General features: G+C 37.0%; 1 protein-coding gene across 5 annotated transcripts in view; it reads right to left on the reverse strand.

Moving 5' to 3' along the window:
- PCSK5 (proprotein convertase subtilisin/kexin type 5) overlaps positions 1-25,753 on the reverse strand; it is a 467,438-nt gene that overhangs the window by 280,668 nt on the left and 161,017 nt on the right. For all 5 annotated transcript variants that reach the window (XM_074394654.1, XM_074394653.1, XM_074394655.1 and 2 more), the window contains 2 exons: positions 11,039-11,127; positions 6,387-6,559 (listed from right to left, as the gene is read on the reverse strand). In XM_074394654.1, the coding sequence (XP_074250755.1) occupies positions 6,387-6,559; positions 11,039-11,127 (262 nt within the window). The remainder of the gene's footprint in view (positions 1-6,386; positions 6,560-11,038; positions 11,128-25,753) is intronic.

Raw genomic sequence — 25,753 nt, forward strand, 5'->3', positions numbered from 1 at the left:
GACAACAAACATGAAAAAATTCTCCATGTCACTAATAATTAGAGAAATGCAAATCAAAACCACAGTGGGATACCATCTGTGGAAAGAAGGCTGGAGATTTCTCAAAGAAAACAGAGCTACCAATCAGCCTAGCAATTCCATGATCGGGTATATACCCACAAGCAAATAAATTGTTCTACCAAAAAGACACAAACACTCTTATGTTTACTGCAGCACTAGTCACAATAGCAAAGACATGGAATCAGCCTAGGTGCCCAATCAGTGGTGGATTGGATAAAGAAAATGTGGTATACATACACCATGCAATACTACACAGTCATGAAGAAGAATGAAACCATGTCCTTTGCAGCAACATGGATGTAGACGGAGGCCATCATCCTAAGCAAATTAACACAGGGACTGAAAATAAAATATTGCATGTTCTTCCTTATGAGTGGGAGCTAAACACTGGGTACTCATGAACATCATTGCAGGAATGGGGAAAGGAGAGAGGAAGGGGTGGATGGGTTGAAAAACCATCTGCTGGGTACTATACTCACTACCTGGGTAAGCCTCAGCATCACGCAATTCATCCATGTAGCAAAACTGCACTAGGACCCCTGAATCTAAAATAAAGTTGAAACTATTTTTAAAAAGACCAAAGAGGGAGTCTCATCTTGTTCTTTTAAGACAGGAGGATGAACAGTACAAATGTATATTGATGGTAATAACAGAGTTGAGAGAGAAATTTTGATGATAAAATAATTTTTTGAGGCAGGTCTTTGATGGGGCAACATGGGATGAGGTCCAGTGAACAAATGGAGGAGGTAGCCTTACATAGAAGATGAACAATTAATTTACCACAGTAACAGAAGAGAAGCTAGAGTATGTGGTCACAGATAAAGGTGGAAGGTCAGATGTGCCAAATAAAATAGAAACAACATGTAACAGGAGTTACTAGATTTCTTTGAAGCCTGTGTTTTGTCTTCTTTAGCTATGCTGAATTTCTGTTTCCCCTCTCTATAAATTAGAAAGAACAGTACCGGCCTGGTGCGGTGGCTCACACCTGTAATCCCAGCACTTTGGGAGGCCAAGGTGGGCGGATCACAAGGTCAAGAGATCGAGACCATCCTTGCCAACATAGCATCTCTACTAAAATACAAAAATCAGCTGGGCGTGTTGGTGCGTGCCTGTAGTCCCAGCTACTTGACAGAGGCTGAGGCAGGAGAATTGCTTGAACCCAGGAGGTCGAAGTTGCAGTAAGCCGAGATCACGCCACTGCACTCCAGCCAGGCACCTGGCGACACAAGAAGACTCTGTCTCAAAAAAAAAAAAAAAAAAAAAAAAAAAGAGAGAAAGAACAGTACCTATCTTTTGAGATGACCGTGAAGATGAAATGTTATCATTTATTTTAAGGCCTAGAAGATGACTATAGTATAATAAACTGGACAAAATGTTAAATGTTAATGTTGCTATTATGAATTGTATGCAGCTCAAATTACATAACTCTTAACTCTTGCACTGAATTTTATAGCTACTTAGCATCAAATAAAATACATTCCTTAGGAGAAAGCAAGTTGTCAACTGTTTGTTTAACATAGTTTCTCTAATATAATTTTGTCACATTAATTCTAAAAGGGCTGTAAATTGAATCAATTCTGATTTCCTTAAAGTCTTTGAGCCAAATTCTTATCTTACAGTAAACAAACAGGAAGCATTTTGGAATTCGGTATTTGCTACATTTTTTGATAAGCTTGCAGAAAGAATGGATGCAATCAATACTTGGACTCCCTGAGCAAAATGTATTTATTTCCTCTGTGAAAATCTCTCTTGAGACTTAGGCTTCTCTACTGGTGCCTCATCTTCTCTGTGGTCTTTGATGCTGCTGCTACCCTGGTTCAGCATTCTCCCGGACCACTTCAGTCTTCCAGTCTTGCCTCTTCATCTGTCACCCCACATACAGTTACTGTTTACACAGCAGTGATCTTTAAAAATTGCATAAGGTCAGGCCACAACTCTGTTTAAAGTCTCTCATGGCTTCCTGTAACAGAACACGCCTGCCATGATTTAGAAAGCCCTGCTGAGCTGGCCCCCGCCTTCCCCTCCAACACGTCTCCCTCTGCCCTTTTTCTGTTCCACCTTGCTCCCAACACCTAAATTAGTACTGTGTTCTGGAAATACATCGAAATCTTTCCCTACCTCCGGTTCTTTGCTCTTTCTGTTCCTTCTGCATATAATAGTTCTCCACACGACTGGCTTGTTATCATTTACGTCTCTGTTCAAATATCACCTCCTCAAAGAGGATGCTCTGTCCTCCCTAACTAAGGCAGCTGTACTTTCCTTCGGCAGAAATCAGTTTACTTTCATTCATACACGTATCCTCCGAAGTAGTCTTGATTGTTTCTATCCTTGTTTCCTGTCTTACTGCTAGAATGTAGGAACTTTTATGTATTACATGTAAAATGCAGATGTCTTTTTCACCCCTTTATCTACAGTATATAGAAAGTGGGACCTCACTAAATTTAATATCACGAATAAATAAATTCCAATTCTTACATGTTTGTAGGTGACATGGTTAAAACCCCAATAGGCCAGAGTGATGTTAGGCTGCTGCGTAGGTTTTCAGCTAGCTAACTGAAGGAATTATTTTATCAGTTATTTATTTCTTCATTTCTTAAGTAATTCAGTCAGTAAATCACTTCTGTATTTCTCTGTTGTACCCTATAATCTAATATTGTATTAAGTTTTTATTCAATTATTTTCTTTGTCTTTGACAATGTGTATGATACAAAAATATAAATGAGAATACTATCAAATATAAAGTTTACTGTCTCACGTGATGCCTCAAAACAAAGTAAAGATTTCTTTAATCTGGGAAGGAGAAATATACTGCTTAAAATATTAAATTATATATTAATAGATATTTAGAGAAACATCCTTTGGGAACATACAAACAAAATGCAGGGCTACAAACATGGATAACTAGACAGAATTTATGTATCCAGAGGTTATTTCACTGAAATTGAAGATACGCTTTTAAAGCAAGTGAAATTGAAGGTGTGTACAGACACAGAAAGAACAAAATAAATGACACTACAGAGCTCAGGAAGGCTATGTTGACTTACATCATACGACTATTTTTTATTGAGACAGAGCCTCACTCTGTCACCCAGGCTGAAGTGCAGTGGTGTAATCTCGGCTCACTGCAACCTCTCAAGTGACTCTCCTGCCTCAGCCTCCCGAATAGCTGAGATTACAGGTGCCTGCAACCAGGTCTTGCTAATTTTTGTACTTTTAGTAGTAAAGATGGGTTTTTGCCATGTTGGCCAGGCTGGTCTCAAACTCCTGACCTTCGGTGATCCACCCTCCTTGGCCTCCCAAAGTGCTGGGATTACAGGTGTTAACTGCTGCACCTGATCTGCATCATATTATTTTTAAGCTATCCCAAAAGGTAACTTAATGGGGAATCATCTTGAACTCTGCAATGTGGAAATAGTATAGGAGAGAAGGATGATGGACTGAGGAAAAATCTAAAGTTTTGTAGAAGGACATCATCTTTTCTCTGAAAAATAAAATGTGTTTATATTTCAGGTACTATACTAGTTGCTTTATATGCATTATCATCTAATTTCACACTTACTACATCTCTGTGAATACTGTTAGTGCCCTAACTTACATGAGATAACGGAAGCAGAGAGGTAATTTGATCTATACAAGGTTACAGAGAAGTAAATGGCAAATATTGGGCTCAATCCTAGCCTAACCCCAAAGCCTGTTTATATTAAACACCCAAAAACAGTATCTTGTTGACTTCATGACATTTAAATGCATCACCAGTGTTTTTCCATATTTAGATGTGCGGTGCTATGAACCAAAAAACAATGTATTCTTATTGATAGTTATTTCTTTCGTTACTACCTCTACTCTAAAAACAAATGGTTTGATTAAAAACTGAATTCCTTTTTTTTCCCTAAGTAAAACCCTGAAACATTTTCAATGGAATGTTGAATTAATTATGGTATACTCTAAAAAATTTGAAGCAAATAAAATAAATGAGTTCTATTCTTAGGGGTTGCCCTGGAAGGATGCCCATGGTAGACCGTTAGGTGCAAATAGCAATGTGTAGAAGTCTATAATCCCTGTTTGCATGTTAATATGCACAAGAGCATGGAAACGTGTAGCCTATACTCTTAACAGTGGTTACCCAGTTGGGTGGAGAAATCTATTATTAAGTTCATTTGTACACTCATTTGTGTATAATCTGTTACAATAGGCAGAGGTTACTCTCATAATTATTAATGAGTATAAAGCAAATTTCCTCCAAATTATTTCTAAATATAATCTTCCTATGTATTTGAATAATTTTCTGAGATGATTTTATTTCTAATCTCAACCCCTTTTTCCTCTTCTTTTAGCCAAAGCACCACATGTTAAATTTTTTACACACTAAGCTGCCGGTTAAGATTTCCACTGAAAGAAAGATTCCGCAGCAAAAATAAATTTGAAAGTTGTTGGTTCATGTCTTCTGATTCAATGACACACCTACTAGCCCTATGCCAGAAAAACAATATGGGACATTCTTTATATATATATATATATATATTTTCTCATTCATGAGGTTATGTGTATTACTGATTTAAGTATTTTCAGATTAATGAGAAAGCCCAGATAGCTCTTCATTATAAGAGCCATAAACATACAATTTCATGATTAAATATGAACAAAGCTTGGTTTACTTAATTTGAATGATCATTCTATTGAAAACAGAGAGAGATAACAGGAATTTTTAGTCCATGGCTTCAGTCATGAAATCACCAGATTACACAGAATATATTCATTTGCTATTAGGTACCTTGAAAGAAACTTGTAAACAATGAGTTAAAACCTTATTCTATGGTTTAAAAGCCTCTAATATATGGAGCTGAAAATTGACAGCTAAAAAAGTGAATGTCTTAGCCAAACCTGAACTATCATTCAGCTAGGAAGTACCTACAAAATAGGCATATAATTTTCTCCTCGAGTCTATTTCCGAATAATTAGAAGAGAGCTTAGCTCAGCCTTCTATTAAAACCCCAAGAAAATCCGACAAAGATGTGGGAAATCATTATTATTTTTACTCCAGCGGCAACATTATATTAATCAACAGTGCATTCCACTGTAAATATCTGAGCTAGATATTCAGCAACCCTGTGGTTAGCATCATTTTTAGTAAATTAAATTTGATCCAACAACTTTTATTGAATACTCAATAGAATTCAATGCACTGTCTAGGTTTTGCAAAGCCCATAGAGATGTGCAGGGGCACAAGTGCAGCTCTCTAGGAACTTGCAATTTAGCAAGGAAGACAGACCCAGAACTGACTCTGATATAAAACACAATATGATAAGAATGCTATGTAACTCCAGTAAGAATACAAAGCCTAGGTAGGGGCTGCTTATATTTAATTCTAGTTTGGGCAGTGAGAAGGCTTCTGGGAAGAAGTAAACTTTTTCTAGCTGGGGCTTGATGGTCAAACAGCATTTGGCTTACAGTAGTAGGACTTGGAGATGGGGCACAGAGCTATGCAGGAAGAACAAGGAAAGCAGTCTGTGCTGATGGATAGGAGTGCAGCACGTCTACACTACAAGGAGTCAAAGAAAGGCGGAGGAAGAGGGAGGCTAGGCCAGATTAATAACGGCCTTAAATGAACAAGACTAAATGTATGCTTTAAATCACCCAAAGGTCTATTCATCAGAAAAAGGCATTACTTCTGGTGGAGCTCTCCTCCTTTCATGATTACAAAGACTAGTATCGTTATATTTTAAATTTAATTTCAGTAAGACAAGATTTCTTAAGATCTACAATTTGAAATAGACATTTTATTACATTAGATTATATGGTAAGTTTTTGGGGGGAGAGTGGTCAATTTTGTTGGTATAATTAAGGAAAATAACAATGCATTATCTCTACAACTTGGTTGTAGAGACTGGGAGCTAGAACACACATAATACTGTCCTGTGTCAGAGGTGAGAGAAACTAGGGAAACTACATAAAAAAGGGAGATGCCCTGATGGGCATCTATTAACACTACCTGGAGAGTGTTAAATATCTTCACTCGATTTCACAGTCCTAAGAATTTATTTCTCTGAATGCAAGATTAATGTATTAATGTATTTCCTTTGAAAGAATTTAAGCACCGTAATATACCTCTGTTCTTTTCAGAAGAAACTCTCTAGCTCTTAGTTCCTTAGCAGAACAGAAATAATTCACAGTCCTAAATGTTCACCACCTCTTTCCATTAGCCTACTGCTGGCTCAGCCTAAAAGCTCCATCCGAGTCTCTAGACTGTGGCTAGAAACCCATAGATTCTTCATATAATCATCATCACCCATCCACACAGTATAAGCCTCCATGCTTTTAAAACCTACCATTCTAACGCCGTTTTCAAAGGCTTGCCGGGTGAGGGGGGCTGGTCCGTCCACAGTCTTGCCATCATCATCTGGGCCCCAGCTGGCACTGTAAATGTGAACGTGCTGGGGGTTGAAGCTAACTGATTTTGCTTCAACCATGTCCGTGACATCTCCGTCCAGCATTCGCACTCCTTCAACACAGAAAGGAGAACTAGCTCATTACAGGGGCTTCACTCCCTAACACTCAAATAACAGAGCTGTAGGCTTCTCAGGGGAAATAATACATTTTTAATCAACACTTAAGTGAGCATATCTTCCCCCAGCAAAAGGATAATGTATACTTTGCGGGCAGTATCTTGGGGAGAAAGGATGTCACATGGTATATCAAAGAGCAAAATTAAATTTTTTTTAATCCTTCATTTTCTTTTTCTAAGGTTCCAGTTCTTATAAAAGCTGCCACAGTCTCTATCTTCTCTTTCTTCTCTTGCATGAGTACTTGACAAAGAGATCTTCAAGCAATCCATCTTCCTTAAACTCTTCAATGAAGAACTTGTGTTCATAATTGCTATAAAACATTCTATCTAACCTTAGCAGTCATATACTATTTGGAAAGCTGCCAAGGTAGAATGGTTTTGTGTCTTCCATATTTAATATTAGCCCCTAATCATAGACTGATGTAAACTTAATGCTTCTTTTTTTTGCTAAGTTATTTATGTCAAATAACAAATGAGAATAACCTCTGTGGATGTAGCATTTCAAAGAATTCTCAAAGGGTCTTAGCAATGTTTAGTTATTAATCTTCATTTAAGTATATTTCTATCAAACAGATAGGAATTTACTATTAACCCGATTTTGCAAAAAGAGACACTAAGATATTCAGAAATAAATTCTATGAAAATGTCAGGCTTGGCTGGGCGCGGTGGCTCACGCCTGTAATCCCAGCACTTTGGGAGGCCGAGGCGGGTGGATCATGAGGTCAAGAGATCGAGACCATCCTGGTCAACATGGTGAAACCCTGTCTCTACCAAAAATACAAAAAATTAGCTGGGCATGGTGGTGCGTGCCTGTAATCCCAGCTACTCGGGAGACTGAGGCAGGAGAATTGCCTGAACCCAGGAGGCGGAGGTTGCGGTGAGCCGAGATCGCGCCATTGCACTCCAGCCTGGGTAACAAGAGCGAAACTCTGCCTCCAAAAAAAAAAAAAAAAAGAAAATGTTAGGCTTTCCATTTTTCCTTTTATTCTGGAGGCTCACAAAAGCAACCACAACCAAACATCTGTTAAGTAAACATGTCTCTCCTTCAGCTTAAACTAAATACCATCACTGAAACACTGCATCATTTAAAAATTATATATTTACAGGCCAGATTTAATCCTTAGGAAAGCCTTGTGATCAGTAGGATTTTAAGTTTTTATTGGTTACCAATAAATGAAGATTAACTAATAAAACCCCAAATCAAACAGCTTTAGATAGAGTCTATGTGAATTGAGGTGGGAATATTAGCAGAAATAAAAATCTTCTTGAGGAAACTATATAGGTATCTTCTTTGTGCATTAAAAATGTTTAACTTTTAACTATTAAACTTGCAAACAAAAATAGAAAATGAAGAATGAACATATATATGTATTCACTACTCCATAACTGTTAACATTTTGTCTCTTTTTCTTAATCCAAAATTATAAATACTAGGTTAAACCATTTTGAATTCCATGACAGATATGATCCTTCATCCTTTAAATTTTTTTTTTTTACAAAAAATAGGGAAATAAGTCCCCATTGTCATCTAACATCTAGCCAACATTCCATTCTGCCCCATGTATCTCTAAAGACATTGCATTTGGTTAATGTCTCTCAACTCTCTTTCTTCTAGACTTTTGAATTTTTAATGGAGATGTGTGTTAACAGGAGAGGTCGAGACTGAAGGTTATGAACAAGTTCCATTAAAAATTTGGCAATGAAAATTGGAAAGTTTGTCAATGGTTTGTTTTGTGTGAATGAAAAACCCTACATGATGTTCTCGATGTACTTTGTCCTAACCACTGGTTTGTTTTCGTTCAATTTGAACATTCAAAATTCATCTGCATGTTTTTTTTTTCAGCAAAGACAGATGAACTACTCCATCCTCTTTTATGCTTTTGTGAAAAGCATAAAATGAAACTATGTTATTGGTACAATGAGGTCTGAAATAAACACAGTAATTGCCACAAATAAGGTCTCTAGTGTTTTAAATGCCACCATAACAGTAGGATATAACACCTGAATTCAGTTTCTACGTTAATGTCATGTAATTGATGTGAAGTTCACAAAAAAATGCTTGTAAATCATACTAAGAGGCTCATGTTAATTTTCTAACAGAAATTTCACGAAAAAAGAATTATTTTACTTTGTCAAGTTTAAAGATAAAACGCTGCTTCTTTTTCCTCATTTAACTCTAGGATTTCATGTCTTGGGTCTGGGGTTAAATTTATTATTCAGAATGTTCTTGTTTTAGAACATTTTTGAGTCATTGCCATACATTCTTCCTTTAAAAAATACGGTTCTGTAAGCTAGGTCATTGGTTTATCTGTGAGTTCACAAGTTCATCCCCTCATTCTTTCAAAATTATTAAGATTTCTGAGTTTGTGCTGGAGAGTAATGATGAGAACCTGGGGCTGTGTGTCTGTGGATGGGAGAAACTGTATCATGGACCATGAGAAGGGCTGACCTGGCAGCCTCTGATCTCCCCTGGGATGAAGAGGGGCCTCCAGAATGCTGATTATTCTTCAGGGAATGGAGAATTTTTTTGTTGCCTCTTTTCTTTAGCTCTTTCATATTCATTGCACTTAATAAAGAGCAGATGCTCCCTGCTAATTAATTACTGCTTAACAAACAATCATACTCCTAAGAATTCAGGGAGAGAAGAAGGAAAGAAAGAGGCAATGTAGTGTGGACTGAAATTCAAGGTAGTTTCAGAAAGCCTTATTTCTATTATTGTATACCTTAAATATCTCATGTTAGGGAAACTATATATTTATATTCCTATCCCAGAAAGAATTGCCATTTTTGTTTTTTAGTTCCAACACTCTTTCCCACTCGAAAACAAATAGTGCATTGGAAACAAGGCGGTCAGCGCAGCTCCAGGTGCTTCATTTATCTTATGACACCCATAGGAGACCCCTAGAGAACACCTTCAGGTATAATGATAAAATCATCAGGATCCACAAAATCTATGACAATGTCTTCTTCCCATGTGTGTGTGGCTGTGGCACCAGGCTGCTTTGCTTGCAAAGATGATTACAAATGGGAAAGTTAAGAATTTGCTATTATCAATGCTTAAATTTACACTGCTTTGGCTGGGCCCTTATAGTAAGTATATGTATAATTGAGTTTGTACACATATGTGCCTGTGTATTGACATAATCTGAATCATTCGTGGAAATAGTATCACTGCATTAGGGGGTTACAAAAGGATATTTCTGCCATTTATCATTTTAATTACAATTAAAGGAAATTTTAAAAGGCTAAGCCTAAAGAAAACAAAAACAGAAACAAAACCAAGATTTTCTACTTTGAGAGAATTACAAAATGCTTCTTTCCATAGAGATATTACGGCCTAATGTTTATATTATCAGTTCTTTCTGACCCAGGCACCAATTGTAGCATTTTGGTACAGATGTCAATGGACCCCCATCTTCACTACTAGATGACATTTTTTTTCAAGTCTGTTTAAAAGAAAACTGTTTACATTATTTTAGGGTTACTGCTTCAGAAGTCTTTAACTAAATATATTTAGCAGAGCGTGCTAACATGGTCATGCTGGGGCCAGCAATAGTTAAACACTATTACGTAAAGATATGCCCAACCGTTTCACCTCCATTTAAAAAGGATTCTAAAAGCCTGTCAGGCAAAGAGCCAACTGGCCCTCTTTTTTAAAAAAATTTTTTTATTTTTTAAAATATGTTTTATTGTACTTTAGGTTCTGGCGTACATGTGCAGAACATGCAGGATTGTTGCATAGGTACATACCTGGCAATGTGGTTTGCTGTCTCCAACCCCGTCACCTATATCTGGCATTTCTCCCCATGTTATCCCTCCCCAACTCCCTATCCCCCACAGTCCCTCCCGTAGCGCCCCTCAACAGACCCCAGTGTGCGGTGCTCCCCTCCCTGTGTCCATGTGTTCTCACTGTTCAACACCCACCTATGCATGAGAACATGCAGTGTTTGATTTTCTGCTCTTGTGTCAGTTTGCTGAGAATGATGGTTTCCAGGTTCATCCATGTCCCTATAAAGGACATGAACTCATTGTTTTTTATGGCTGCATAGTATTCCATGGTGTATATGTGCTGCATTTTCCTTGTCCAGTTTATCATCGATTGGCATTTGGGTTGGTTCCAGGTCTTTGCTATTGTAAATGGTGCCTCAATGAACATATGTGTGCATGTGTCTTTATAACAGAATGATTTATAATCCTTTGGATATATACCCAGTAATGGGATTGCTGGGTCAAATGGAATTTTATTTCTAAGTCCTTGAGGAATCACCACACTGTCTTCCACAATGGTTGAACTCATTTCACTCCCACCAACAAGGTAAAAGTGTTCCTATTTCTCCACATACTCTCCAGCATCTGTTGTCTCCAGATTTTTTTAACTGGCACATTTCTATATGCACGTAAGTTGGTTTCCCATACCTCCGATCTTGGCGTTGAAAGCAATTCCGACTGTGCAGTGTGAGTTGTTTGCAGCGGCTGCCACTTCACCAGCACAGCGAGTCCCGTGCCTGCAGGCAGAACACACACACTTTCTAAAGTAAGACACTCCATTCTCACAAAGTCATGCATCACTGCCACTACTCAGACTTCCGAGTGGTGAAGAAAGTACCCAGCTGTGGTGTTTCTGGAACTTCCTTCCCACATAGCACTTTGTATGTCCACGGCAAACTTCTAGCACTTAATTATATTGTATTGGGTTATATTCTTGACATGCTTATTTTTGATATCTTGCTTTTCCAACTAGAAAATCTCTTTGATGGGTAAAAGTTAGAAAAAGTTTTTGTATCCCCCAAACTTCTACTGATCTGCATACGGTCACTGAATATCTGTGCTACTAGATACTTGAAATGTGACATCTCAATTTTTATTTTTATTTAAGCATAAGAACACTCAATTCAATTATTAGAAAACTTAAGATGGGTATGAGAATCTGCTTTTTAAATTGTAAATTTAAATACAAATCAAGTATTCACAATGACAATTTATCAGCTGAAATGGGATGTGCTTCAAATAAACACTGGATTTCAAAGATTTTGTATGCAAAAATGAAAAGGTAAAATATCTTATTAATCATTGTTTTATACCAGCTACATGTTAAAATATTTTATTTAATAAAATTTTATCAACACTTATTTCACTTGTTTGTTTTTACCTTTTTACTTTTTAAAAAAACATATGGATACTAGAAAATTAAAACATTATTTATTGAAAAGGATTCTCTGTTAGTTCTTGTCACAATAATTCGTACTTAAATTAGAGAAATCTTTTAGCTGAAAGAATATCTAAGATCCTCTTTCAAGGATGGCAAAGAAGTTTTCCATATAAGCACAATTTGCTTAGAAACGGTGGCCTAAAACTGTGTGCTCAGAAGAATTCTAGAACATGAGTGAGCCCAGAGAAAGAACACTAAGACTGACCTCCAGCGTCTACCACGCCTGCAGAAGAGCGATGTGCCAGGCATTATGGTGTATCTGTTACCGCTAATAAAGTGAAATGCCCATTCCTTTCCTCATTTTTAGAGAGGAGGGCATCCAGGAGGACCAGAGATATGAAAAGGCATGTCAAGAGGAGCACAGTTAGCAAAACAATGAGTAAAACTCAAGCCCCTCAATCCATTGCAGTGCTTTTAATTTTACAGCACAGCTGCCTCAGACCACCACTGCCTGTGCAACTATAGACAAGCTGCTCCTTACAACTGATAGGTACACATGCAAGTTTACATAAAAGGGATATATACTGCTTTTTTCACTTACTAGTATCATGCATATCTTTCTATATAAATATTAATCAATATATTACTTTAATGGTTATTCATGTACTGCTTAATTCCTTAAATTGTAGACATATAAATAATATGTCTGTGTATGTGTGTGTATCTGTCTATATATACACATACCATAAGCTTTTTAACAAGTCCTCTTTTTCTGGAACTTTGCTCAGTTATTCCCTAATATTAACAAGGATATGAGGAACAATCTTGAGTACAGATAGCATTTTATGCCTTGGGACAAATTCCTAGAAGTCGAATTACTGTATCAAAGAGTAATTCTTTGTCAAGTTGTTAACAGCACACAAAAGTAATATAACCAAAACTCATAAAAGCTGCACAATCGAAACAATAACTTCACAATGAAAACTAAAAAAAAAAAAAAAAAACAGATCAAAGAAACTGAAGTGAACACAAACAAATGAAGCGCTGTTCCATGCTCCTGGACTGAAAGACTTAATGTTGTTAAAATGTCCATACTACCCAAAGCAATCTACAGATTCAATGCAGTTCCTATCAAAATACCAATGACCTTCTTCACAGAAATAGGAAAAAAAATTCTAAAATTCATATGAAACCACAAAAGACTTCAAATAGCCAAAACAATCCCAAGCAAAATAACAAAGCTGGAAGAATCACACTACCAGATTTTAAAATGCAATAAAGTTGTAGTAACCCAAACGGCATGGTACTAGCATAGAAACACGACACATAGACCAAAAGAACAGAATAGATAACAAAGAAATAAATCTATGCATATACAGCCAACTCACTTTTGACAAAGATGTCAAGAACAGATATTGAGGAAAAAATAGGCTCTTCAATAAATAATGCTGGGAAATCTGGATTTCCAAATATAAAAGGATGAAACTATATGCCCCCACCTCTTACTTTATATGGAAATCAAATTAAAATCTAAGGCCTGAAACTATGAACCTACTAGAAGAAAATATTGAAGAAATGCTTTGGGACATTGGTCTGGGCAGATATTTTTTTGGGTAACACCTCAACAGCTTATGCAACAAAAGCGAAAATAGACAAATGGGATTACATAAAGCTAAAAAACCTTCTCCACAGCAAAGGAAACTATTAACAGAGTAAAAAGACAACTCACATAACAAGAGAAAATATCTGCAAACTCTCTGACCAGGGATTAACAGACAGAATGTATAAGTAACTCACAGCAAAAAGCCAAGTAATCCAATTTAAAAATGGGCAAATGATTTCACAGAAGAAGATATATAATTGGCCTAAGTGTATGTGAAAAAAAATGCTTAACATCACTAATCATCTGGGAAATGCAAATCAGAATCACAATGAGCTATCTTACCCCAGTTAAGATGACTATTATCAAAAATGACTATTAACAGAAATAACAAATGCTGGTGAGAATGCAGGGAGAAGAGAATACTGCTGCTGGGAATGTAAATTAGTATGGCCGCCACAGAAAACAGTACGGAGGCTCCCCAGAAACCTAAACATAGATCTAGCATATTATCCAGCAATCCCATAGCTGGGTGTATATCCAAAAGAAAGGAAATCAGCATACTGAAAAGACATCTGCACACCTATGTTCACTGCAACACTATTCACAATAGCCAAGACAGCTGTCCACCAACAGAAGAACGAATAAGAAAATCTGGCATATGTACTCAATGGAATGTTAGTCAGCCCCCCTCCCCCCTCAAAAAAAAATCCTGGCCAGATGTGGTGGGTCATGTCTGTAATCCCAATACTTTGAGAGGCCAAGGCAGGAGAATTACATGAGCTCAGGAGTTCAGAGTCAGCCTAGGTAAGATAGGAAGTGTATCTCTATAAAAATAAAAAAGAAATTAGCCAGTGGCCAGGTGTGGTGGCACACACCTGTTGTCCTAGATACTTGGGAGGCTGAAGTGGGAGAATCACTTGAGCCTGGGAGATCAAGGCTGCAGTGAACTGTGATCATGCCACTGTACTCCAGGCTGGCTGACAGAGCAAGACCCTGTCTCAAAAAAAAAAAAAAAAAAAAATCCTGACATTTTCAGCATGGATAATACTGGAGGTAATTAAGTTAAGTAACATCAGCTAGAAGCAGAAAGACAAATACTGCATGTTCTCAGAATATGTGAACGCTAAGAAAGCTGATCATTAAAGCAGAGTAGAATGATGATTAGCAGAGGCCGGGAAGGAGAGGAGTGTAGGTATGACGACGAGATGGTTAATGGGTACAAAAATACAGTTAGATAGAAGGAATAGGGTCTAGTGTTCAATAGCAGAATAGAATCAACAGTTAACAATAGCTTATAGCATATTTCAAAATAGCTAGAAGATTTAGAACAGTCCTAAGAAGATAAATATTTAAGGCAATGGATAACCTAGTTACCCTGATTTGATCATTATACATTTCATACATGTGTTGAAAGACCATACAGACCCCAAAATATGTACAACTATTATGTATCAATAAAAAATATTTAATTAAAAATATTACTATAAAAAATTAAATTTTGTGCATGGCAAAGAGGCCATAAGCCAAGCAGAATGACATATGGAGAAAATATCTGAATAAACCCTGTGTATACATACCCTGCATGTGAGTTTTTCAATCTCTTTCACCCTGACAATTCGAAATGAAAACTGTTATCTCAGTACTGCTCCCTTCCTTCTGCCCATTATATTTGACGTTGAACATTTTTTCAACTATTTATTAGCTATTTCGGTTTCTTGCTTTGTAAATAATTTCTTCATGCCCTCTGCCCAAATTTCTTCATTTCTTTCCTGTCATATCTGTCACAAGTGTTTCCGGATTTGATATTTAGAACATACAGTCTACTTAGATCAATTTTGGGTTGTCATACACAATTTCTTTTTTTTTTTTTTTTTTTTTTAAGAGAGAGGCTCTTGCTCTTACCACCCAGGCAGGAGTACAGTGGCTTGATCATAGCTCACTGTAACCTCAAACTCCAGGGCTCAAGCAATTGTCTCACCTCAGCCCCTTGAATAGCTGGGACTACTGCCGTGTACCACCATAGATGGCTAATTTTAAAATTTTTTTGTAGAGACAGGTTCTCACTGTGTTTCTCAGGCTGATCTCCAACTCCTGGCCTCAGGTGAATCTTGCATCTTGGTCTCCAAAAGCACTAGGATTACAGACTATCTTTAGCTTTGATGTATTTGTAATTATCTTCTCATTCTGGTATTTGGTTTTATTACTTTAATCACCAAAAAATGATCAATTTAAAACATTTTTCAAAATTTTAAAAGATTGATACATAAGAGAAATACATATTTTCAGTATACATGTGATGATTTAATACCTTTATGTAATTTGTAAAGATCAATTCAGTGTAACTGCGGTATCTATCATCTTCAATATTTGTCTTTTACGTTAGAAACATTTGAATTATTCTCTTTTAGATAGAGATATACAATGGATTATTGTAAACAATAATCCATTGTAAACTATGATCAATTTTTAAAAGAAAATTTATTGTGGAAACTCCAAGCTCAACTATTAATTTTTCCCCCAAACCTAGCAATTATTAACTATAATCTTTCATTAGGCTTCATAAGTTATTTTGACTCAAATGTGTAATTCCTTTAATGAGACTACTGTTCTTATACTTCATCGTATCTATTATTAATTAATGCTCAGTGCTTCTGAACCACAAGGGCCTCTATTTTTAAATTCAGCTCTGGTTTATTATTTGGCCCATGGGTTACTTGTAAGCATGTTTTGATATTTTAAAATGTATGTGGGTAATTAGTGATCTTTTGATATCAATAATGATCTGATTAAATTGTGATAAAATAATATAAATTCTATGAACCAATTCTTTGGATTTTGTGAGATTTATCCAATAGCCAAGTTTGTGATCATTGTTACTAAGTGTTCTATGTGGTTGAAAAATGATGTATATTCTTCAATTAGTCTTTATGTGTCCATCATATGAGGCTTGTTTATTACATTGTGGGTTTGTTAATATGCTTTGCAGTTTTATCAATTTTGTTTTACTTAGAATGGAATTATTAATCTTCCTAATGAAACACGCCATTTATAAATATGTAGTAACACTGAATGGTTCTTGCAGTTAAAAAAAGATATTTAGTGACTACTTTGTATATATATATTCTACTTTCAAATACTCTGTTCATATTAATTATGTCTCATAAACAGAATATAATTTGGTCTTTTCTGAAACTAAACTATCAATGACTCTCTAACTAGAGAGCAAGACCATTTATAGTAATTGTGTTTATTAATTTATCGTGTTTATTTCTGTATCTTTTTCCCCTATACCAGTTTGGTTGTTATTCATTCTATTATTTAGTGGTAATCCTAGGTATTGGATCACAAATACCTAACAACACAAAGTCTAAAGTTATCAAGCCTCTTTTCCCAAACACCACAGATTTTAGACTGATTTAACTGTGATTACCCATCTGTTTTACCCATGTACAAGCTTCCTACGATTATAGTAATACCCTAGAATTTTTAACCCTAGAAATTAATTAGTTACTACTTTGAACAGTGTTTGTCTAGATTTACAAGTACAGTTGACCTTGAAGAGCACAGAACTTCCTGGGTCCACTTATATATGGATTTTCTTAAACCCCTGCCAGCCCTGGGACTACAAAACCAACCCTTCTTCTTCCTCCTCAGCCTATTCAATACGAAGGTGATGAGGATGCAGGCTTTTATGATGATCTATTTTCACTTGACAAATACTAAAATAATTTTCTTTTACGGTTCTCTTAACATTTTCTTTTCTCTGCCTTGTTTAATTGTAAGAATATAGTATATATGTAACATATAATATATGTGTTAATTGGTGTTTATCAGTAAGGTTTCCAGTCAACAGGAACTATTAGTAGTTAAGTCTGCGGAAATTAAAAGTTATATGCAGATTTTCAGCTGCACGGAATGGAGTCAGCATGCCCAATTCCTGAGCTGTTCAAGGGTCAAACGTACATTCTTTGCTCTGTTTCTTTTTGTACTCACACTTCCCTCTTAGATCACTGATTTGTTTCTGAAGAACATTTCATACATATTCTGAGTATTTATTCCATAAATGTGAAAAGATCTTTCAGAGCCTCAGTTCTTGAAAGTCTTCGGAAAATGATGCTTTACTTTTCTTAAAAAATGACTACACTGGGTAGAGTTCTAGAGTAAATCCACTTCAAAAGTGTCATTCCACTCTCTTCTAGCTTGCATTGTTTCTGGTAAGAAACCAGGTATTTGGCAGTCTATTTTTCTCTGGATGCTTTTCTATTTGAATTTTTTTTTTAATCCTGTAGGATAAAACATTTTTAAAATTTAAAAATCTCTCTCATTTTTTGAAGTTCCTTTTCAAATCTGCCTGGTTAAACAATTTCTTTCTAGGAATTCTTAAACCTGTAGCTTTAAAGTCTAATTCCTCAGAATTCTCAGCTATACTCCCTGAAAACTGCCTTTCTTTCTCTTGTTCCTTTTTTCATAGTCCTAATGAAGCATACATCAGACATTTTCACACCATCTTAACGGTGACTCTCTCCTTCAGACTCCCATCACCTTCTCTCTCTGGGCTGTATTCTATATAACTTGCTCAATTCTATATTTCACTTATGCTACCTTCAGTCATGACTGTTCTGCTATTTGACCTACTCACTGCATTATTCACTCAGATTATTATATGTTTCTTTTCTTTTCTTTCTTTTTTTGTCTGTGTGGAGGGATGGGGGCGGGTCCCCCAAGTTCCCCAGTTTGGCCTCAAACTCCTGGGCTCAAGGGATCCTCCTATCTCAGCTTCCCAAGTAGCTGGGACTACAGGTTTGTGCTACCAGGCCTGGCTTAAAAGTTTCTTTTTTTGAAGTTCCTTTTCAGACCTGCCTGGTTAATTCTGATAAGCACTTTTGATTTAAAAACTTTCAAAATATTCTTTATACCTATATAGTATCCTGTATGTAATAATTCCAAAATTGTGAATTTAATTCCACTGTTGTGTCTGCTGCCCTTCTGTTTTCACGTTACTTTTTTCCCCCCATGTAGTTCATGAATTTTCCATTTAGAGGTCATGTTGCTTGAGCTTTTATCTCTGTGAATTCTTTGAGGCTTGAGGGGGAAGCTTCTTGATCCAAAGAAGATTTAAATTTGCCACTGTCATGTAGTTGGAGGTAATCAACAAGGACCTGCTGGACCACATTTAAAATTTGGGCCATACAGGTAACATGAATTACAGGTACAAATCCTATGAGGATGTTATTAATTCATACACACCGTGTAGTTGTTTGTTTATCCTCTTGCCTCATCTGTTACCCAGGTTGAGAAAGTCAACTGTGTCCTCTATCATACTGTGGGTAGGTTTTGTTTTTCCCATAAAATATTGCAGATGGTCTGTCAGGGGTCTGTTTCACGCAGAATCTCACTCACCCCAGTGAACCAATGCCCTAAGCTTATTAAAATGTAGCTCCAGGCTAGCTGAGGTTGGTTGCTCACTCTTGAAAATTCATGTATCTGCCTAGTCTTATAGCTTTGAACTTTCTCAGAGAAATTCTCCGGGTGTCCCACCAACTCAACCTTGCACTAAAAAGTCCCTTAAAGTCGGGGATGGTTGCTTATGTCTGTAATCCTTGCACTTTGTTGGGGCCAAGGTGGGAAGATCACTCGAGCCCAGGAGTTGGAGACTAGCCTAGGCAACATGCCGAGACCCGGTCTCTACAAAAAAATACAAAAATTAGCTGGGCATAGTGGTAAGTGCCTGTAGTCCCACTTACTCGGGAGGCTGAGGCTGGAGGATCACTGGAGCCCAGGAGTTCTTGGATGCAGTAACCTGTGTTTGTGCTACTGCACTCCAGCCTGGGCAACAGTGAGAACCTGTCTCAAAAAAAAAAAAAAAAAAAAAAGAAAAAAAAAAAAAAAGTTGATTGAATACTTTCCTGAGTTTTAAATGTACTATTCTAGGAAAGATGTAATTGCATATTTATTCTACCATATTATTAAAATATGGAAGAGCTAACTTGGTTCTGTAATCCTAAAATGTAACAAAGCCCTGCACAGATTACATGCATCATTAATCTGTAGTGAATGCTCCTGAGTGAATAACGTAGTGACTATTTCCTTATAAAGGAATTCTTGTAAAGATTTCTGTACATTGCTTTACACCATATTTTAGGAACCACTTTTGGGAGAGAGTAAAATTATATGAGCTGAACCTTCACTCTACTGCTGATATGTATGCATTATGTAACAGTTAAATAATATATTGTAGCATACTGTAATTGACGGTCCAAATGGTTAGTTCAGTTACATTTAAATCACCCTAGCCCATTCTCTTCAGATGACAATGATCCGTACCCCAAGAAAACTATCAGTTATCTTACATTTTTATATTTTAGTTGGACTCAGTGTTTTCATATGGATTTAAAACAAATTATAGAGCAATAGATATCATCATGATCTGTTTGAAATTCAAGTATATGAACAAGATTCATTTTTTTTTATTCCCACAGAATTATATGGGTGGTCAGCAAGAGGTATGTTTATGATGTTGGTTAAATATAAAAGTTACAAAAACAAAAGTCTATGTTTCAGATGTGTTTTTGTTCAGAGACCACAGAGTATGAACATTTAGAATATTTTCAGCATAGGGAGAAAACTTTAGATTTTAGTCCAGAAAACGTATAATATATTCATTATACGTATTACACTCTAACATACACACACCTACACATGAACTTTACTAGCAAATTCTCTTGTAATAAATACTCATTGGAAAGTTAGTCATCTGTTGAGCTCTCCTGCATATGCCCACAATATTACTAAATGCATATCTTCCTAGATTTCCAGAAGACAACCCATTATGTAAATTATAATTGATCTATGGACCAATGACTTAAAAGAAATTGGATGTTATCTAAAATAAATTGCCTGTAGATAAAGTAATAATTTTAAAAATGCTTTCTTATTGCATCCCTTCTGATTCTCTTAAAGATAGTGCCATTGCTGTCAAAGCCCTAGTAAGCATGAAACATTTTGTTACATAATTTTTACTTCAATAAACCATTTTAACTCTTAAAGAGCATCTTGACTTAGAGATCACACCCACCTTTGTTCTACTGCCTTTCTTATAAAATTTTACCATCTACCACTAACAATAAACCGCTATAATTCAAGGTCTCAAGTTTTACCTGGGAGACCTTATTGAAAAGCTGGAAAATCAGAAGAGAAAGTGCCTGTTAATTTCTGTATATCATGAACACATATAAATCAGGGGATGCGAATGTTGGGCATTCATGGGGTCACTGTATTGCTAAGTGGGGAGATGCTGCCTTCACTTCTCCCTTTGCTCCCTCATCACATGGCTTTGTGAACTTTGTTCCTCCATATCACTTAATGTGGATGGAAACATTAACTTATTTGAGGTTTCACCCCAGATCTGAAGACAAGATGTGAGTGAGCTCAGAATAAATCAGAGATATCAGGTCACACACGGGGGGGGTCTCCCTTTACCCCTGACATTGCATTGCTTGACAGTCACAATCATACTTATAGGTTCTCAAGCAATGGCAAGTTGTAGAAAGGTGACTCTGTATTTCATTCCTTTCTTGGAACAAACAGCTTCAGGTGTTCGCTGGATTTTGTCTACTTTCACTGTTGGTATTCCCTTCTGACATCTAGGGTGTCCATTCTTTCTTGCAAGTCTTTAATTTTGTATGAATCTAAGCAAAAACCATTTAGGTCTATTTCAAAAGCCTTTTAGAAGGGGAGAGGAGAGCCAGAAATAGGGATATGTTCTCCAACATATTGCACAAAATTGATGTTTCTGACTGGTCATGTTGTGCGTCATCCTGTTACCACCTCATGCTTATATCAAGCTCTGTACCTTTTTTTTTTTTTTTTTTTTTTTTTTTTGAGACATAGTTTCGCTCTTGTTACCCAGGCTGCAGTGCAATGGTGCGATCTCAGCTCACTGCAACCTCCACCTCCTGGGTTCAGGCAATTCTCCTGCCTCAGCCTCCCGAGTAGCTGGGATTACAGGCACGTGCCACCATGCCATGCCCAGCTAATTTTCTGTATTTTTAGTAGGGATGGGGTTTCACCATGTTGACCAGGATGGTCTCAATCTCTTGACCTTGTGATCCACCCGCCTCGGCCTCCCAATCAAAGTACTTTTGCTTCATTTGACTCTCACATGAACCCTGTGAAGTAAGCAAAATAGGTTTTTTTCTCTCATTTCACAAATGAGAGAAATCAGTTGAAAGGTCATTGTAAGATACATAATGCAGCAGGGCAAGAACTAGACCAGGGTATCCTAGGTCCTTGTATAATGACTTTCCACCATTCTGCTAAGACTCACAGGCCTGCATTCTTAAGGCTTTGAATGATTGCCAAGATCTCATAGCTCCTTTATCTGCTACCCTACTTTTTCCCTACTATCAATGCTCTGTGAGGTAGCAGTGACTATATTCCTTCATTAATATTAATGACAGGATACTGGATAGTATATTTCACTGAACCTCCATGATATATTTTTCAACTTAATTACAAGAAGAAAATACAAAGAATCTTAAAAATGAAACTTAAGAATGGAAAGTAGCTGAAAAAGCTTATCCAAAGCTTACCAAAACATATTTAGAAAAAAATAAAACATTTAAGAATGTTTTATTTTTTTGACATTGCATTGCTTGACAGTCATATATGAAAAAGAAATCATATAGTCTATTTGTGGTGATTAGTTTTTGTGACTCAATGATGATAATAGCTTCGGAAGTACTTTTAATTACACGATGTCCATGAGGCCTTAAAAACATTAAATTTTTTCTTATGGGGGAAGAGAGTCAGGAAAACTTGCTCAAAATAACCAACAAATAGATACATAAAATAATACAAGATTATGTTCGGAGACCTTTTGATAGCCTCATACTGAAATAATCTTAAGCTTGAACTTATAAATTATGATGCTTTTTTACATTTAGCAATAGAGATTCTTAATCTTCCTTTTGGCTATTGGGAATAATGTATAATATTTTAAGAAATTATTAAAAGTTAGCATTCATCAATTGCTCCAACATCTGACAGATATGTTGTAGGCAAGGAAAAAAATGAAAAGTAAATTTCATAGTATCGAGTAATAGATCACTACTGATAATTAACATTAGATATATCAATGTAAATAGCTAGCAAGTTTTTAAAAACAAGAAAATATTTCTTATGATGAGTTAAAAGTATTATCAGTCTGACACACACATATACACACACAAGCATGTAAAAACCAGTGAAATCTGAATCAGGCCTGTAAATTATATTAATCTTAGTGAACTGACTTTGATATCATACTAAAATTACGTAAACTGTTACCATCATGGGAAACTAAGTAAAGACCTCGGTATGATTTTTGAAATTTCTGCAGGTTTATAATGTTTTCTCAAAAACAGTATTTTTAAAAACAATTATAGGTTTGAAGAATTGGTAGTTATAAGACCGGTTGTAATTCAAGATTTCAGTCAGAGTACAAATAATATTGACAATAACATCAAAATAAATAAAACTCAAGTGGTCAATATACTGCTTTAGAAGTGTTTTCTTAGCTCTGTCATTTTGCTTCTTCCTTATCCTTCCCTGCCTAGATCTTTGATATCTTTTCTCTCCTTTTCTCTGCCCCAGTCGAAGAAAATAGCTTATTCATTGCTAACTGAAAGAACATGAAAAATTACGCTGGTCCATGTCTAAAGAAATGAATAAGCAGCTTGGTTTATCAGAAAATGTAATTCTTCACCTCACTTTTGTTGCCTTCTCAAATATAAGGTTTCATGGAATGATGAAGTATAGTAACAACCCAAGGCAGGGTTCTAACGGTTTAGCTGTGTCCCCACTCAAACCTCACCTTGAATTGTAGCTCCCGTAATTCTCACATGTTGTGGGAGGGACCTGGTGGGAGGTAACTGAATAATGGGGGTGGGTTTTTCCCACGCTGTTCTTGTTACAGTGAGTATTATGAGATCTGTTGGTGTTATAAAGAGCAGTTTCCTTGTACATACTCTCTTGCCTGACACAAAGTAAAACATGCCTTTGCTCCTCCTTGCTTTCTGTCATGATTGTGAGGCCACCTAGTAAACCTCTTTTTCTTTATAAATTACCAATCTCAAGTATGTCGTTATTAGCAGCATGAGAACAGACTAATATAGTAAACTGGTACTGGGTAGTGGGGTGCTGTGGTAAAGATAATCAAAACTGTGGAAGTGACTTTGGAATTGGATAGCAGGCAGAGTTTGAAAGAGTTTGTAGGTCTCAGAAGAAGACAAGAAAATGTCGGAAAGTTTGGAACTTCTTAGAGACTTGGGGGGCTCAGAAGACAGGAAGATGTGGGAAAGTTTGGAACTTCCTAGAAACTTATTTCATGGCCGTGACCAAAATGCTGATAGTGCTATGGACAATAAAGTTCAGCCTGAGGAGGTCTCAGATGAAGATGAGGAAATTGTTGGGAACTGGAGCAAAGGTGACTCTTGTTATGCTTTAACAAAGAGACTGCAGCATTTTGTTCCTGCCCCAGAGATGAATGGAACTTTGATTTTGAGAGAGATGATTTAGGGTATCTGGCTGAAGACATTTCTAAGCAACAAAGCATTCAAGATAAAGCAGAGGATAAAAGTTTGGAAAATTTGCTGTAGCCTGATGATGCAACAGAAAAGAAAAACTCATTTTCTGGGGAGAAATTCAAGCCCACTGGAAATTTGCATAAGTAACAAGAAGCCAGATGTTTGGGAACCTCCACCTAGATTTCAGAGGACGTATGGAAGTACCTGGATGTCTAGGCTAAAGTTTGCTGCAGGGGCAGAGCCCTCATGGAGAACCACTACCAGGGCAGTGCAGAAGAGAAATCCAGGGTGGGAGCCCCCACACAAGAGGGTCCCCACTGGGGAACTACCTAGTGGAGCTGTAAGAAGAGGGCCATCGTCCACCAGACCCCAGAATGGTAAATCCACTGACCAGCTTGCACCATGTGCCAGGAAAAGCTGCAGACACTCAATGCCAGCCCCTGAAAGCCTCCAGGAAGGGGGCTGTACCCTGCAAAGCCAAAGAGGCAGAGCTGTCTAAGGTCATGGGAGCCCACCTCTTGCATCAGTGTTACCTAGATATGAGACATGGAGTCAAAGGAGATCATTTTGGAGCTTTAAGATTTGACTGCCCTTCTGGATTTGAGACTTGCATGGGACCCACAGCCCCTTCATTTTGGCCAATTTGCCCCATTTGAAATGGTTGTATTTACCTAATGCCTGTGACCCCGCTGTATCGAGGAAGTAACTAACTTGCTTTTAAGTTTGCAGGCTCATAAGTGGTAGGGACTTGCTTTGTGTCAGATGAAATATGGACTGTCGACTTTTGAGTTAATGCTGAAATGAGTTAAGACTTTGGAGGACTGTTGGGAAGGCATGACTGGTTTTGAAATGTGGGGACATGAGAGATTTGGGAGGGGCCAGGGACAGAATCATATGGTTTGGCTGTGTCGCTACCCAAATCTCATCTTGAATTGTAGCTGCCATAATCCCCACGTGTTGTGAGGTAAGTGAATCATGGGGGTGGGTTTTTCCTATGCTGTTCTCGTGATAGTGAATATGTCTCATGAGAGCTGATGGTTTTGTAAAGGGCAGTTTGCCTGGACATGCTGTCTGGCCTGTTGCCATGTAAGACAACGCCTTTGCTCCTCCTCGCCTCTCCCATGATTGTGAGGTCTTCCCAGCCATGTGGAACTGTGAGTCCACTAAACCTCTTTTTCTTTATAAATTATCCAGTCTTGGGTATGTCTTTATTGGCAGCATGAGCGCAGACTAATGCACAGGGTTTAAGTGTGTATGTATGCTTATGGTTCTGACCAAGACACTAAGCATCTCCTTACCAACATTTCTTCTCACCTGTATCTTGGGGATCAACAAGGTCATAGGGTATGAGAGTTCCCTGTTGATGAAATACACTAATCATGACAATGAAATGCAACCCCTTGTCTTGGCTCCCTGGTTAGTACTCCTGATTTACCCTGGTTCATCTTTCTGCTTTGAATGATTTGTTTTCGACGTGTTACTTGAATTTGTTGCCATGCCTATCTGTAGTCCCTAGTGATGCAAGATGATTTTCCTTCCACACTGGGCCTATTAGGACTCTTAAATCCTGCTCTTCAAAGCTTTCTAACTCTATCAGAGGGTTTTGTTTAGAATTTTGAGACTTAGATCCACTAGTTTTTACTCCATGTGGTTGGAGCTTTGGGAGCAGCCTGCCTCATTTTCCACCACAAATGGAGGACTGGGAAGTTGTCTCCTTTACTCCATGACAAGGAATATACAGAAAGTAGTCATCCTTGCTGATTCACTTTAGGTCTGTTCTTAGTGTGCTGGGAGCCAGTGTTTTCTCTTAAATG

The sequence above is a fragment of the Saimiri boliviensis genome, chromosome 2, assembly GCF_048565385.1.
Source record: "Saimiri boliviensis isolate mSaiBol1 chromosome 2, mSaiBol1.pri, whole genome shotgun sequence".
In the NCBI taxonomy this organism is placed as follows: domain Eukaryota; kingdom Metazoa; phylum Chordata; class Mammalia; order Primates; family Cebidae; genus Saimiri; species Saimiri boliviensis.